The 14,170-nt window shown below is 41.4% G+C and overlaps 2 protein-coding genes across 3 annotated transcripts in view; one reads left to right on the forward strand and one right to left on the reverse strand.

Annotated features, from left to right (window-relative positions):
• SAXO2 (stabilizer of axonemal microtubules 2) lies at positions 1-9,550 on the reverse strand (the record flags this gene model as incomplete). Its single annotated transcript, XM_084213635.1, has 4 exons — positions 1-974; positions 2,287-2,489; positions 3,643-3,822; positions 9,510-9,550. The coding sequence occupies 4 exons, from the start codon at positions 9,548-9,550 to the stop codon at positions 1-3; spliced, it is 1,398 nt and encodes a 465-aa protein (XP_084069761.1).
• A 106-nt stretch (positions 9,551-9,656) lies between these two features.
• Positions 9,657-14,170, forward strand: part of EFL1 (elongation factor like GTPase 1) — a 60,757-nt gene continuing 56,243 nt past the window's right edge. For both annotated transcript variants that reach the window (XM_084213783.1, XM_084213784.1), the window contains exons 1-7: positions 9,657-9,714; positions 10,089-10,191; positions 10,839-10,906; positions 11,100-11,184; positions 11,685-11,818; positions 12,399-12,536; positions 13,244-13,458. In XM_084213783.1, the coding sequence (XP_084069909.1) occupies positions 10,101-10,191; positions 10,839-10,906; positions 11,100-11,184; positions 11,685-11,818; positions 12,399-12,536; positions 13,244-13,458 (731 nt within the window). In that variant the 5' untranslated portion in view covers positions 9,657-9,714; positions 10,089-10,100. The remainder of the gene's footprint in view (positions 9,715-10,088; positions 10,192-10,838; positions 10,907-11,099; positions 11,185-11,684; positions 11,819-12,398; positions 12,537-13,243; positions 13,459-14,170) is intronic.

The raw sequence follows: 14,170 nt of genomic DNA on the forward strand, positions 1-14,170 counted from the left end.
TTATGACACAGCAGGTACTTCCTCTGGGACAGGACTGGAGTCTGACCCGGGCGGCTCTGGGGACTCCCGGCGGTAGAATCTGTGACCCTGAGAATCTGTGTTGACATAGACATAACCTGCAGCGTCTGGATTAAGTCCTGGGCAGACCTCTGGCTTCTTTGGTGTATATTCAGTGCGATACAAAGTTTCATCTTTAAAAGGAACTCCAGGAGGTAAAACCTGCACAGGTTTGAAACTTTGAGGTGGATTGGCTTGATGAGGTATGTAATGGGACCTGAATGTAGTTAAACTAGCAAATTTTCCTGTGGGCTTTTGAATTTCCTCTTCTTTCTTAAGAGGCCCTCGTGGACAAACTCTCCAGGCTTGATAGTCTTCTTTTGTAGTAGTTTTCCCTTGAAAAGGGCCAGTGTTTTTTCTCCCAGGAGCTGGTTTCACGGGGACTCTAGGAGCAACCTTGTGTTTAATGTAATCGAGACGGTTTGAGGACTTGAGGTCCATCTTGTCTGTGGGTGGAACGTACTCTGTCGGTTTGTGGAACTCGGGTGCGGTGACCACATATGGCTGAAAGCGATCCTGGAATTCAGTGGTTCCTTTAAAAGGATCGTCAGATCCATGTTTTCTACCCTCAGGCTTGCAGCTTTTTGCTTGTTCCCCAGGCATCCCTTTAAAATCTCTCTGGTGGGTTGTGAGATCTTCAAAGGGTTCCTCGCTTGGCTTGTACTCTTCCCTTGGCCTTACGTACAGGGGCTCCATCTCATGGACAACGTACGCCGTGCGATGGATGGTGTTGCCATCAAAAGGCCCCTCTGGCAGCTTGCTGTAAGCAGGTTTGCAGCTTGCAGGGGGATTGGGCTGCTTAGGGATGTAGTCATCTTGAAACGTGGAAGGATTTCCAAACCTCTCCGAAGGCGGCTCGTAGTCACGCTCCACCTTACAGGGTTCTGTTCTTTGACTTATCCATAACCTGTAGTGATCTGTAAGGCAAAACCAAAATTCCACCACACAGGTGTTATTACTTAAAACTATTCCTTTAAAATTAAGACCAAGTCTTCTGGTATTAAATCTTGCAAAACAAAGAAAATGGATGTAAGTGAAAATGATAAAATGATAAATGATTATCTGCGTGTTTGTGATCTGACAAAATTGTCACTATTATAGCATGTGATAAAACCAGACACCCAAAATGGCACCTGATGCCCTATTTTGACTCTTTGCTCAACAGAAACTATACAGCAAATAGCTCTATACATGCTTTAAATACAATATCTTCCATTTTACTTAAAAGATTTAGCACCTTTGCACTGACCGTCGTAATGCAATAATTTGTGTTAAGACAGATCATTACTAGGATGATGTATATGTAAGTTATATTGTACACAAGCAGAAGCCTGAACTCCACTTTTGACCTACTCTGTGGAAAAATAAGTGACATGAACTAAAACTATACTGAAAAATATACTGCACTGTAGCAGGCACAGGCCCTGCGAGCCTGCCTTGGCGTTCAGAAAACAGGATGCTGAGTCAGGATGACTGAACAAAAGGAGCCCCTCTCTCCCGCTCTCGGACCCTGGCTTATCTCTCTGTAAAGCTATAGGTCACTTTCCTTTAACCCTTACCATTAGACAATTCTCAATCCTCCCTAACCCTATATAAACCCCTGTTTCTGCCCGGCTCGTCGGAGCCGCTGTCCCTGAGACCCTTCGAGACACTCCGTGGAAGAGCTACGAAGAAGACTAATAAAGACATCGTCTTGGAACCTCATACAACGCTCTCCTCTCTTTCCCGGTCTTGCGAGTGCCTGCTGGGTGCCCCAGCCAAGCCTAGCTAGCCTAAAGAGCTGAAATCACTCATAAGCTAATAATCACTGAGCTGTATATCACTAAAGGCTAGCTAAGGCATAGGCTGGGTGCACTGCCAGAGCTTGGGCTGGTTAGCCCCCCTCAGAGCTAAGCTATCCGGCTTTAATGCAGCTCCTGGGTACACCCCGTAGCCCAGCCAGCGGCATTACTGCACCTTAATTTCCATCCAGTTTTCCCTGAGATAGCCCAACCAGGTGCATGTTGGAATTTCCTTGTAGCTGACCAAACCTCAGAGAGGGCTTTTAATTTAGAAGCAATAGGTCTCCCCTCAACAACTGGAGCGCTGAATGTTTTGGGGCATCATCACCTGCTTCCTAGTATGTTTTGCTCCCTGTCCCAAACCAACAAATCCAGTTTCTAACACAGGTAATTCCAATGCTACCTTCATCTTGGTTATTTCTCTTTCTGTAGGGGACACCTTATTTACCTCGGTAGGTTGGGACAGTATCCACTTTGGCATCTGAAGTGTGTTTCCTCTCTCGAGGCCTTGCTAATGTCACTGGTCCTACTTTATGAGGATTGTAATCTCTCTGGTAAATGGTTCCCAGGTCAATCTTCCCTGACTTTGGTCTATATTCTTCTTGTTGGCGAAAAGGTCTCGTAACAATTTCATATGGTAAATAATCAGACCTGAATTGGGGAAAAGAAAACACTGGTCAAAAAATCTTTTCTTCCTTCTGAAGCCACTTCTGTATTTTTTTCCACTATTTGGAAAAATAACAAAATGTTTATGCTGAAAAATCTATCAGACACCATATGTTGGAGGGATAGCACAAAGGAGAGAAAACCACAGTACATAAATCTAGCATCTCTGATGCATTATGGAGTCTTTACTCAGAGGTAGATGGTTTTTTAACACTCCAAGTCCCATTCATGTTTTAACAATATTATTTAAAGTGTCTGTAAGGGGACTTACAAAATTGCTATAATTTTGCAAAGAAAAATGATCAGAAAGAAGCAGAGCAAAGCTCAAATTACTGCAAGTGGTAGCATTTACTGATTGCCTGAGGAGAATGGAATATAATCAGAAACAGCATTTCACTGTTTTTGTATGGGCACATTACATTAAAAGGATGTATATTACATATGGGGGTGTTTAAATAGACCATACAAGCACATGACCAGTCTGGCAGAATAGCATTTGGCCTTCCTATTTATGTCTCTTTTTCTTTGATAAACAAAGAAATTTCACCAGATACCCTCACAGCTTAAAAGAAAAACAATAATAATGGAAAAAGTAAATGTTGATGCTGCAGTCACATCACAAACAATGAATGAGTGATATTTTTTCCTAATTCTTTGAAAGATGCTCTTTAATTCTGTAAGCTTAAAGAGTCTATGCACAGATAGGACAGATATACTGAACCCCTTTACAGTTTGCTTTCTTAAAGCTAGTAATTTTCTTAAAACGAATAATCTGAATTTAAAAAATCAATAAAATAATTCCTTTTCTTTTTTCTTGAGATTTCATTATCTTGGATTCTACGTATATATTACAGAAAATTCCCCAGTTCACCAGGTTTTCCGTAAGACCTAAATATCCTAACAGGCTGAAAACAAGACAAAAATTTTTTATTCTCTTTACAGGTTAAAGGCTGCTGTAAAGAATGCAAATCTTGCTGGATGCATGTTTTGCTATTTTTTACAACCTTTATATTTTAAATATGCAAAAAGTGCAAAGGATGCAATGACTGTATTTTGAGAAGATTGCGATACAATACTTAAAAACAAAGAATTAAAAACTTGACAGACTAATTATAAAACATGGTTTGAAAACATTTACTTGAACGTTGTGGTGTCGTCCATTCTCGCCTTATCCCCTTGGAGCTCTGGTTTTGGCTTACAGCTCTCAGGAGGGCAGATGTTGCCATAGCCAGGGTAGTTCTCCAAATACTCAGTTTTGTGGCTCGGCTTCGCTCCATCACCGTAAATCTTTGTGGGTCTGTGGCAGCAGCGGTGGCGTCTGGGTCAAACAGATCAGAGCAGAGAATTTTGAATCGTTTCATTTAAAAGGAAAACCCATACTCTGTCTACTGGGAGTGAATAACAAATGGGAACGATTGAACAATGTCAGTAGTTCTTGTTTAAAATCTTTTCTGAGTGATAAAACCACAAAATAGTGTGCTGATGGCACAGGTCCCAGAGCACACCATGCTAATACAGTAATAAAAGCACTATCAGCTGGGACTTAGTCCTTGAAGCAGAATACAAAGCATGGGCAGAGTTGCTCTCAGTCCTCTAAATGGTGCTAGCACCAAGATGCACTTTCCTCTCATCTGTAATGTTTAATGATATTCCTCCTTTTATTTGGAAAAGTAACTAACTATGCTTCATTTCCTGTCTCATACCATCTCTTTTTTACTGCTATTACTTCATTGCTTGTCTTTTTATTTCTGTACCTATCTCACCTATTTTCACCACTACTGATTAACACTTTTTGATTAAAATTTTATGGTGTGTAATCTCATGTGCCCTTCTAGTGGTCTGCAGGCTATTTATGAATTTTCAACTCTTTTTTTTCCTCCACAGACTCACTAAATTCTCTATCCAAAGCACATGTTTATTTGAAAGTAATGACATCTCTTTTTCTTAATAGGTTTTATTTCAATTCCTCCTGCTTCTCATTGATGCTTATATCAATGACACCATTGTGGAAAAAAGGGAGGTATATAATGACAATTCCTTATTTATGCCTTGTTGTTTTCAATTAATGATCCATAAAATTAAAATTTAAATGGTATTGTTTTGAAAATCTTGTTGTATTAGTTCCAATTTGCACAATGAACATCTCTGGCTGACCTAAAGGAAATATATAATGACAGGTTTTCCTCCTACTTATGGCTGATAACTTGCAATGCAAAGGAAAAAAAACCAATAAATATTTTTTCAAATGAACAAGTATTGTAAAATTCTGTGATGAAAAGCTAATTATCTAAACCCCAAGAAGGGGAAAATTGTACACCTCTTAGTAAATAGAAATAAAGTCAAGTTTCAGGAAGCTAGATATCCAAAGAACATTTCAAAGGTCTACAGAGAATTTTAGTTAGCACTGAATACCATAAAGGAAAATAATAAATTAAAGCAAGGTAAAACAGAATACAGAAACAGACATGAAGGACTCCTGCTGGGAAAATGAAAAAATGAAAATGAAAAAAACACTGAAAAAAGTTCTTGGAGATCCTAAAGCTGGTATTTGTTTGTGCTGCCAGATTTTGCCAGCTCAGTGGTTAAAAAAATGAGAAATAAAGTAGCCCTGTCTATGAACTCAGATCCTTTCAATGCCTCAGGTGTTTACTCCTTTTCAATCAAATAAATTAACAATTGAGAGACCTTTTCAAAACATAGCAGGAAAGAAAAAAGGAAGAAGAGGGAAAGAACAGGAAAGGTAGGAAAACAAGGAGGTAAGTGTGTGCTATTTCTCACTACAGTGTTTGCCTGTCGTTACATTTGTCATGAAATTCACTTTCACCTCAGTAATGTTTTTTTCAGCAAGTACAAACAGCACATGCTGTGTCACGTAGCATCTAAAAGTAACAGCTAAGCAGAAACAGAAGACATTGAATGGATGGTTTGAAAGCTGGTTGAAATACAGGTTATCAACTTATAATATTCTTCATGTATTTTTTGGCATACAATTCAAAGGAGTTGGAAACAAACATTATCCATCTGCAAAAACTTCACTTTGACAATCTTCAGTTTGCCATAATATGGCCTGGAAGTCCAACCACCAATCAAATCACCTTCTGTTTTCTGGGGTCACCATTCTTTAAGGACTTAATTCTGAACATTTTTAACAATGTTGTGAGTATATCTCATGTACTACTGAATGGACATGCTACAAACTGAAATAGAAAAATAATTACTGCAGAATGACCCTGTAGTTCTTGGTAAATACAAAACAGGTGAAATCTACTCTTCAAGGAAAGATGTTTGTAATTTTATTAGAATTCATTGTTGATCCAAAAATGTCCTTCAAACCACTCATTTCTAGTGTATAAAATAATTCTGAACACAATCTAACTGTGCACAAAATGACTTGGAATCATATGATATTGTTGAGGAAGTTCCTACATCCTACTCTGTGTTGTGAAAGTGCTTTCAGTCAGCCTGAAGGGTAATGTAAAATTACCTTGGGAATTTGACTTGGAGAAGAGATTGGGGGTTTTTTTGGTTAACTGATAAATCTGCTTTAGGATGTTGTCAAATCTAGAATGTTGTCCAATTGCTAAACCAAAATTTTTCATTTAGATAATAATTTTATAAAATTAATTCTATAAGGCATCACATTGCTAAGAATCATCAGAGAATACAGATTCCAGCTCTGATACATGAAATATGTTGCTTAGAGTTTGGCCTGCACTCCTTGAGACATTGTTTATTTTTAACTTCTTCCTTTTATTTATCATAATTTCCACCCCAGAGTCACTGATAATTCAAATGGGTTTGGTGAGACTATCTCTTTTCCCATGCCTGACTGGCACTTGCTTTGATGGATTATTATTCTTTCCCTTCTTTGTAGGAGACTATCTGGTGTCTTGCATAAGGTTTGAACAGAATCTCAGCTAAATAAAAGTGACAGTACATCAGCTCTCCTGTGCCAAATGCTCTTGTTCTCGTTATTTTAATAGAATGCTGATGATTTTAACTTATTTAAGGCCTGGCATATGTACTTTTTTTAATACAATGCTAGCAAGACCCTCAAAATTCTACCACAAAGCATTTTCCTTCCAGAGAACTAGACTAAAAATGAGAAAAACTTAATATTTGACATAATAGAAAACTTACTGCCCCTCCACAAACACAGCTCAAAGCTTTTATTTTTAATTTCTTTTTAATTTTGCCAGTGCACACACTATGGTCTGGAAGACAGAAATGATGGATGGACATTGTTTTTGAGAGTCATCTACTTTCCTATTCTTGACAGGAAATCTGGTAGTTTTTACTGGGTTTGTATTTATATGTGGTCAGTATGATGGCTTAAGCAGCCCATTTTAGAGAAATCTTTCCTTTTAACTTACATTTATTCAGGAATATAGATTTTTATGATAATGATAACAAAAGGGCAAGAAATGGGGGAAGGCTGACAAACTGAGAAGGAGGTAAAGCAGTAGTTTCTTTTTGTGTCTCAAAACAACTTTGAAGCTTTTGTAGGCTGTGATTATCTTTTGTAGCAGACTAATACTATTCCTGAGTGCAGAAAATTTATCTACCACACAGGTTTTATTCTTCTTTGGAAGTCAGATTTAACATCCTAAATTTGAGAAAGCAGAATGAAGTTCTGTCTTACTGGCTTTGCTCCCCTCTAAGTTTTTCAGTGTTTTTAAAACTCTGTTGATAGGGGAGATTGTTTCCTTCTATTTTATTATTTAGAATTAAGCAGTGATTATAACTCCATAAAATTTCCTGCAGATAGCTAAATGATAATGTCTACAAAACATCAGATATTTATAGCTGCTTTGAAGTCTCTGCTAAGCTGTGTATGCATTCCAATGTCCAGGTAACACTGCCAAGTGACCAAGCAGCCTTCCCCTGACAACAGAAACTCTGGACACTGAAGCAAACACAATGTGCTGCCTAAACCAATAATGGCTTAAGATTTTATTGACTGTAAAAACTTCAGTGAGGTTTGTTTTAAACCACAAGCTTTATGCATATTTAATTCAATTATTCATATTATTGAACTCAGTTTTTGGATTGAGAAATTTTGGTTGAGTTGAAGCTCATTTTGTGCTGCCTCATTGTGTTATCTCACCATCTTTGTACTCGAGCCCGAGCCAGTTTTGTTATCTCATCATGAAAACATTGTGTTCCAACTCTTCATTAATCTAGGACTTAAGAAATAAATTTATGGGGCAAAATTCACCACAGGCTTGGCCAAAAAGAACATGAGGAGCTTTACTCAGTGTCTGCCTCACACCTCTGTCTACAGATGACCAAAAAAGTGGCTGATGAACAGATAGACAGACTTCCCACACAGAAACACATGGAGGGGGCCTGCTCTGCAGACTTTGATATGAAACTTGTGGGTCATGGGGTACTTTGCAACCATAGGGTTTGCTCTATACTTCCATAAACATTGAGCACACCTCTGTGATCTTATGATGAATGTTCTTGTATGGAGTTGTTAGATTTTTTATTTTTTTTTTAGTATGAAGTGAATTTTTGAATCCTAGGATGATGATTTTTGTGAATTTTTTTAAAAAGTAGAGAAGAAATTGAAAATATTAACAGTTGTGACTCCAACCTATAAATTTATATCTGAATTTTGACAGGTCCAAGTGCCTAATTATTTTGGGAGACCTGATTTGTGTGCTTTTTTTTCACCTATGGCATTGATAATATTGTTTATAGACCTGTAATAGTAATATACCCTAAAAAATTGCCTACTCTTGTGCCAGCCTCCCTGGGTCAAAGAGGCTACAGGAAAATGATGAACAGTTTGTCTCTCTATGGGATCATGGAACATAAAGCAAAGTGGTGAGTGCTACTGGAGGTGATGGCAGAAGGGCAGATAGATTAAATCTCTCTCAAGGGCTGCAGGGCTTGCACAGGTTGCTGACAAGGGTGCTAGGACTCTTCCAAAGGTTCTTTGGTGCAGTCCTTCAATGGGAGCTGGCTCTGGTTTCTGGAAAAGCCTGATTCTGATTTAGTCTGGGTGGCTTTTAAAGACTGTCTCCATTTTGTTCTATTTTAGTCCATTTAGGACCTTCTTTTACCCTTACCTGATTTAAATATAAATACACTTTACTGAGAGCATGCTCATACTTGGGTCCTACTCCCCAGGGGCCCAGGGTGCTGCTCATGTTATCAATGAGGCTGGAAAAGGCCTCTGAGATTATCAAGTTCAACCTGTGACCAAACACCACCATGACAACCAGACCATGGCACTGAGTGCCACGTCCAGTCTCTCCTTAAACACCCCATGGGACATGGGCACCCCATTCCAATGCCCAACCACCCTTTCTGGGCAGACATTCATTCTAATGTCCAACCTAAAGCTCTTCTGGTGCACCTTGAGACTGTGTCCTCTCGCGCTGTCACCGGCCGTGTAGGAGAAGAGGCTGAGCCCCACCTGGCTGTGATCTCCTGCAGAGGGTGAAGGAGCCTCCTCCTCCTCTCCAGGCTGAACACCCCCGGCTCTGTCAGCCCCTCCTTATCACACCTGTGCTCCAGACCCTTCCCCAGCTCCGACTGACCTTTTTCCCTTCTCTGGACATGCTCCAGCACCTCAGTGCCCACCCTGAGCAGAGAAGCCCAGAGCTGGGCCCAGCACTCGAGCTGTGCTCCCCAGTGCCGAGCGCAGGGATGGCCCCGGCCCTGCTGGGCGCCCTGCTCCTGCCCAGCCCGGTGCCACCGGCACTCCCGGCACACGCTGGCTGCCGTTCAGCCGGGGCTCCACACCCGGCTCCTTCTCTGCCGGCACTGCCCAGCCCTGTGCCCCGGCCTGGAAAGCTGTGTGGGGTGGTCGTGACCCAAGGGCAGCACCCGGCCCTTGGCCTTGTTGAACCTTTTACCACCGGCATCATTCCGTGGGTCCAGCCTGTCAGGTCCCTCTGCAGAGCCTTCCTACCCTGCCGCAGACCGATGCTGTGGCGGCCGAGAGTGCCGAGGGAGGGAGGCGCTGCCTCGCTCGGTGCCCGCCTCACTCACCCGCAGTTGCAGATCTCGCAGATGCAGCGCGGCGGCCCCATGCCCGGCCCTCTCGGCCGCTCGGCCGGTAACTAGGGACGCCGCCGCGAGCGGCACCGGCGGTGCCCGGCGCGGCCCGGCTTCCGTCCGGCGTCACGGGGCGGGCCCGGCAGCGGCCGAGCGGGGCGGGCGCGGCTTTCCGGGAGCGGCGGCGGAGCGGGCGCAGGTGCGTGTGCCCAGTGCCGGGAGGGCCCGGGCTGCGGGGCTGGCCCCGGCGCGGCCTTCGCCCCGCGGCGAGCCGGAGGGCAGCGCTGTGCCCCGCCTGGGGTGGCCCCGGGGCAGCGCGGCCGTGCCCGCTCGGAGCGGCGGGAGGGGAAGGCGAACCGGGGGAACCGTGAGGTTTGTGCCGCTGCGGGCGGCCGCGCTCCTGAGGCGCGTTCAAAGGGCAGACACGGCCCGTGGGTTCTTTGGAGTGCCCCCGCGGCGGGCAGGGTTCGCGGAGCTGCCCCCAGGAGCGGCTCTGATCGCAGTTGGCGTCTTTAAAAACCAAAGCCTTTCCTCAAGTTAACACCTCGGTAAAACACTCTGCTCCGTTCGCAGAATTAGCCAGCCATGGTGCTCACCAGCGTGGGGAAGATGGTTGGCCTGCAGAAGAAGGCGTCCGGCATCAGGAATATCTGTATATTGGCCCACGTGGATCACGGTATGGCAGGGGCTGGTGTCTGCCCCTCTGGTGTGTGTGTGAGCGGTGGTGAGATACTTTGCTCACTGTTCTAAACTAGTAGGATTTTGTGCATTTAGCTTTAAACTGGCTTGAACATGTTTCAGGGAAGTAAATGTGCTTTATGCACCTTTTTTTTTGGCCTGATTGAGCTTGTCATACATAAAAGAGCATCATACTATAATAATTTGAAATTGAATGAATAGTTGAAATTGAATGTTTGCTATGATGGTGAATGTTGGTGTGAATTTAATATATTTTTGAGAGGCAGAAAGGTATTTTTCTATGTTTTCTTGATAGAACAAGTTTGTTATGTAGGTGGAAATAGTAAGCACTTTTTTTAGAACACAAACATTTTGTCTAATTGCATGTTTTAATGAGGTCCTGATGTACTGTTTGTTATTTCAACTGCTCTTCTGGTCATGACAGGTAAATTTGCATCCACTTTTCAAAAATAAATTTGTGTGCATGCAAAGCAGAAGTAATTTGATTTGTTTCTTGAAAGTTAATTTGTACTTTTCATGGCATTTTATAGTCTTTATTGATGTTGATCTCTTAGAATACTGTATGTTGCATCTTTTGCCATTGCTTGTATTCATTTAGTCTAAGTAATTTATTTTTCTTTTCAGGCAAAACCACTCTAGCTGATTGCCTTATATCTAGCAATGGAATAATCTCCAGCCGTTTGGCAGGAAAGGTAGAGTTACATTGCCACTTTTAACACAATTCTGGTCTGTACATGCTGGGATTGTAAATTCTGGATCATTAAGAAAATTCCATCTGAAGTCTTTCTAAACCTCGTTTTTTCACCATCATACTCTGACAATTGATAAGTAAATTGTGAAGATGGTTCTACAGACTTATTATCTTTCCTGTGTTTCTGTACTCAGCTGAGATACCTCGACAGTAGGGAAGATGAGCAGATCCGAGGAATAACAATGAAATCTAGTGCAATTTCACTGCACTTTGTGAAAGGTAAGTTGTTGATGCTGGCTTGTGTAAATTTTAATATGCATTTCTGTTAATTTCCCCTGTCTCTTCGTTGTTGCTGTTGTGATCTTTGTGTGCAACTTTGGCTTTTGTGTTAGGCTCTAATTCTGCAGAGACTTAGGCAAGTAAGTCTGCCAAGATAATTGAGTTCCATCTCAGGGTCAGGAAAAACATTTTCAATCATATCTCCAAGTGGACGCCATGAGAGTAGTTGCCTCATCTTTTATTTTAGATATAACTACATATATTTTGATCTTAAGTCTTGAATCACTTTAAGGCAAGACCTTCTTTGAGAAAGACTCAAGTTTTAGTACAGTCTTAGTTCTTTGTTGAGATACCTGTTACCCTTACTGTGCTGTAAGGGTTTTTATAGTGTAGTCAGTGTCAGGACATTAAAAAATAATAGCTGAAGCAGTATAACTGGGTGGCTGGAAGAAATATCTTTGAAAACTGTTCTGAAATATTAATTTATTGTTTGATCCTAGGTGATCAGGAGTATCTGATTAATTTAATAGACTCCCCAGGGCACGTGGATTTTTCTTCAGAAGTATCTACTGCTGTTCGACTCTGTGATGGTTGCATCATAGTGGTGGATGCTGTTGAAGGAGTCTGTCCACAGGTGAAATAAAGTGTATTAAGTAGAGAAAGAGGGGAGTAAGCAAAGTATGAAGTGGGTTATATAGAAATGAAAGAGGAGCTGTCTAAGAAGCTTTACAAAATTTTTAATAAATACAGTCGAGCTGTTAAAGTGAGTAGTAAAAATAATAGTTGTGCTGAAAAACTGAGCAGTGCTGGTGAAGGGATGTAGAGAAGCAGGGTTGAAACAGTGGGTATGCCATTTTTCAGGTGCAATGGAATATTTTGATAGAGAAATAATTGGATATATTTCTCTGGGCTTTCAGGGTTTGGAAAAGAATGCACAAAATAATGAGGTTGCTCTTTTCCATAGCTTACTTTTCTAAGTAGTTTGGTTTTTGTTATTTTGGATGTTTTTGCCATGTGATCCCACTATTCTGCAGGATTGCTCAATAACTAACACTGTATACATCGTGGGAGTCAAACTTCTGGTTTGAGTGTCAGCCTGTCCTTTACTATATTTATTAAATTCTAGAATTATATTTGAGTTTTTTTAATGTTCTGTGTTTTTGGTGCTATCAGGCTTTCTGTAATGGGTTTTTTCAAAACTCTTTCCTTCTCAGACTCAGGCAGTCCTGCGGCAGGCGTGGCTGGAAAATATCCGTCCCGTCCTGGTGATTAACAAAATCGACCGCTTGATTGTGGAGCTGAAGCTCACCCCTCAGGAAGCATATTTGCACCTTAAGAATATCCTAGAGCAGGTATTTGTGCTGAGGTGTCATTTCACACAGCAGGTTTTGTGGCACTGTGTAGCATCCAGTCTGATTTTTAACGTTGAGGTGCGTCTTATTCCTGTTTGGTTTTGAGGTTAATTTGCAGTGCCTGTGATGGAGAAAAGGGTAGTAAAGGCCTCTTGACAGGTCATCAGGAAAAGTGTTCATTTTTAGAAGTAATGTGCTGGATGTTTTGTTCTTCTCTTAAATTGCTTAAACTAACTGGAGGTTGACTGTTCCTGGTATTGAGGATTTATGTAGGAATAATGTTGTTTCATCTTTAGAATTGTAGTTTAAGTTGCCCTCAAAACTTCCTTCCCACCCAGGTTGATTTGGGAGCATTTATCTGCTTGGTTTCCTTTTGCCCTCTGTTGTTTGCTTTGTTGGCAGAAATAAGCTCCTATTTCAACATTCCTTGTTTTGAGAGACAAAGTGTGTTACATGTGATACTTTGATTCTGTCCTGGTGTGGCTGACTTGGAAAACTTTAGGGTGTTTATGTCAAAACATAAACTCCTGTGGTCTTCAAATGTGTAGAATTAGGTGTGTTTTAATTGCCAAATGAATCACAGGCGTGCTAGCTTGTTAACACAGCTTCTCTTTTTATGTTTTTGAGGGTGGGAAAATTACATTTTAATTGCAAGGGTTGTGAAAGAGTGAATGAATCTGAGGGTGTTTTTACATATCTTTCTCTAGATCAATGCAGTCACTGGATCACTTTTTACCTCCAAAGTGTTAGAAGAAAGAGCTGAAAAAGAAACAGAAAGTGAAATCCTTTCAGACACATCACCAGGAGATCAAATTTATGACTGGAGTACTGGATTGGAAGACACTGATGATTCACATCTCTATTTTTCACCAGAACATGGAAATGTGGTGTTTGCCAGTGCAATTGATGGCTGGGGTTTTGGGTAAGTTTGAGATTTAATTACTGACCTTTTTTTAAAAATTGATTACTGCCGTTAAAGTATTTCAGGTGCATCATGTTTTTAAAGATGTTTGTTAGATTCTTCTATGATATGCAGCTGTGTCTAAATTATCTGGGTGACAGGGATCCCTGTTTTACTTAGACAGGAGCTTCTGAGCCTACAGTGGGGTCCAGCCTAGCCCGGTAAACATTATTTTCTTACTTGCTGCTGTTGGATAGACTGTAGCAGACAAGGGCAGGAGCTGTTCGGGGTACTCTGGTGAGGCGGGCAGCAGGGTTTGAGCAGTGCACGTGTTCTGGTCGCTGGCCACGAGGTGGAGGCGTTGTCCTCGTCCTGAAATTGTAATTACAGGGATAGCTCGGGTGTGACACAGGGAATGTCTTGAGTACTGCAGAGCCCTTACAGAAAATCATCTCCAGGATTTTTAAATCCAAGTCAGACTGTAAATAAGGTGCCATGCATAGTTTGTTGTCCAACACAAACAGCTCTTGTCCCTTCAGAGGGAAGGGAAAATTAAATGGACTATTTTAGTTTATTATCTTTCAAGACTGTTTTGTTTCTTCTGATGAACTGTCAGGCCCTGGCTCTGATAAATCATATAATGGAGAGGGTAAAAAAGAAGATTTTTCTTAATTACTTTAAAGAGGTTCTTCTGGACTGCCAGCTACAGTGTGCTGAAGTATGGATCAGTGGA

Source organism: Fringilla coelebs (genome assembly GCF_963513975.1).
Source record: "Fringilla coelebs genome assembly, chromosome: 12".
Classification (NCBI taxonomy): domain Eukaryota; kingdom Metazoa; phylum Chordata; class Aves; order Passeriformes; family Fringillidae; genus Fringilla; species Fringilla coelebs.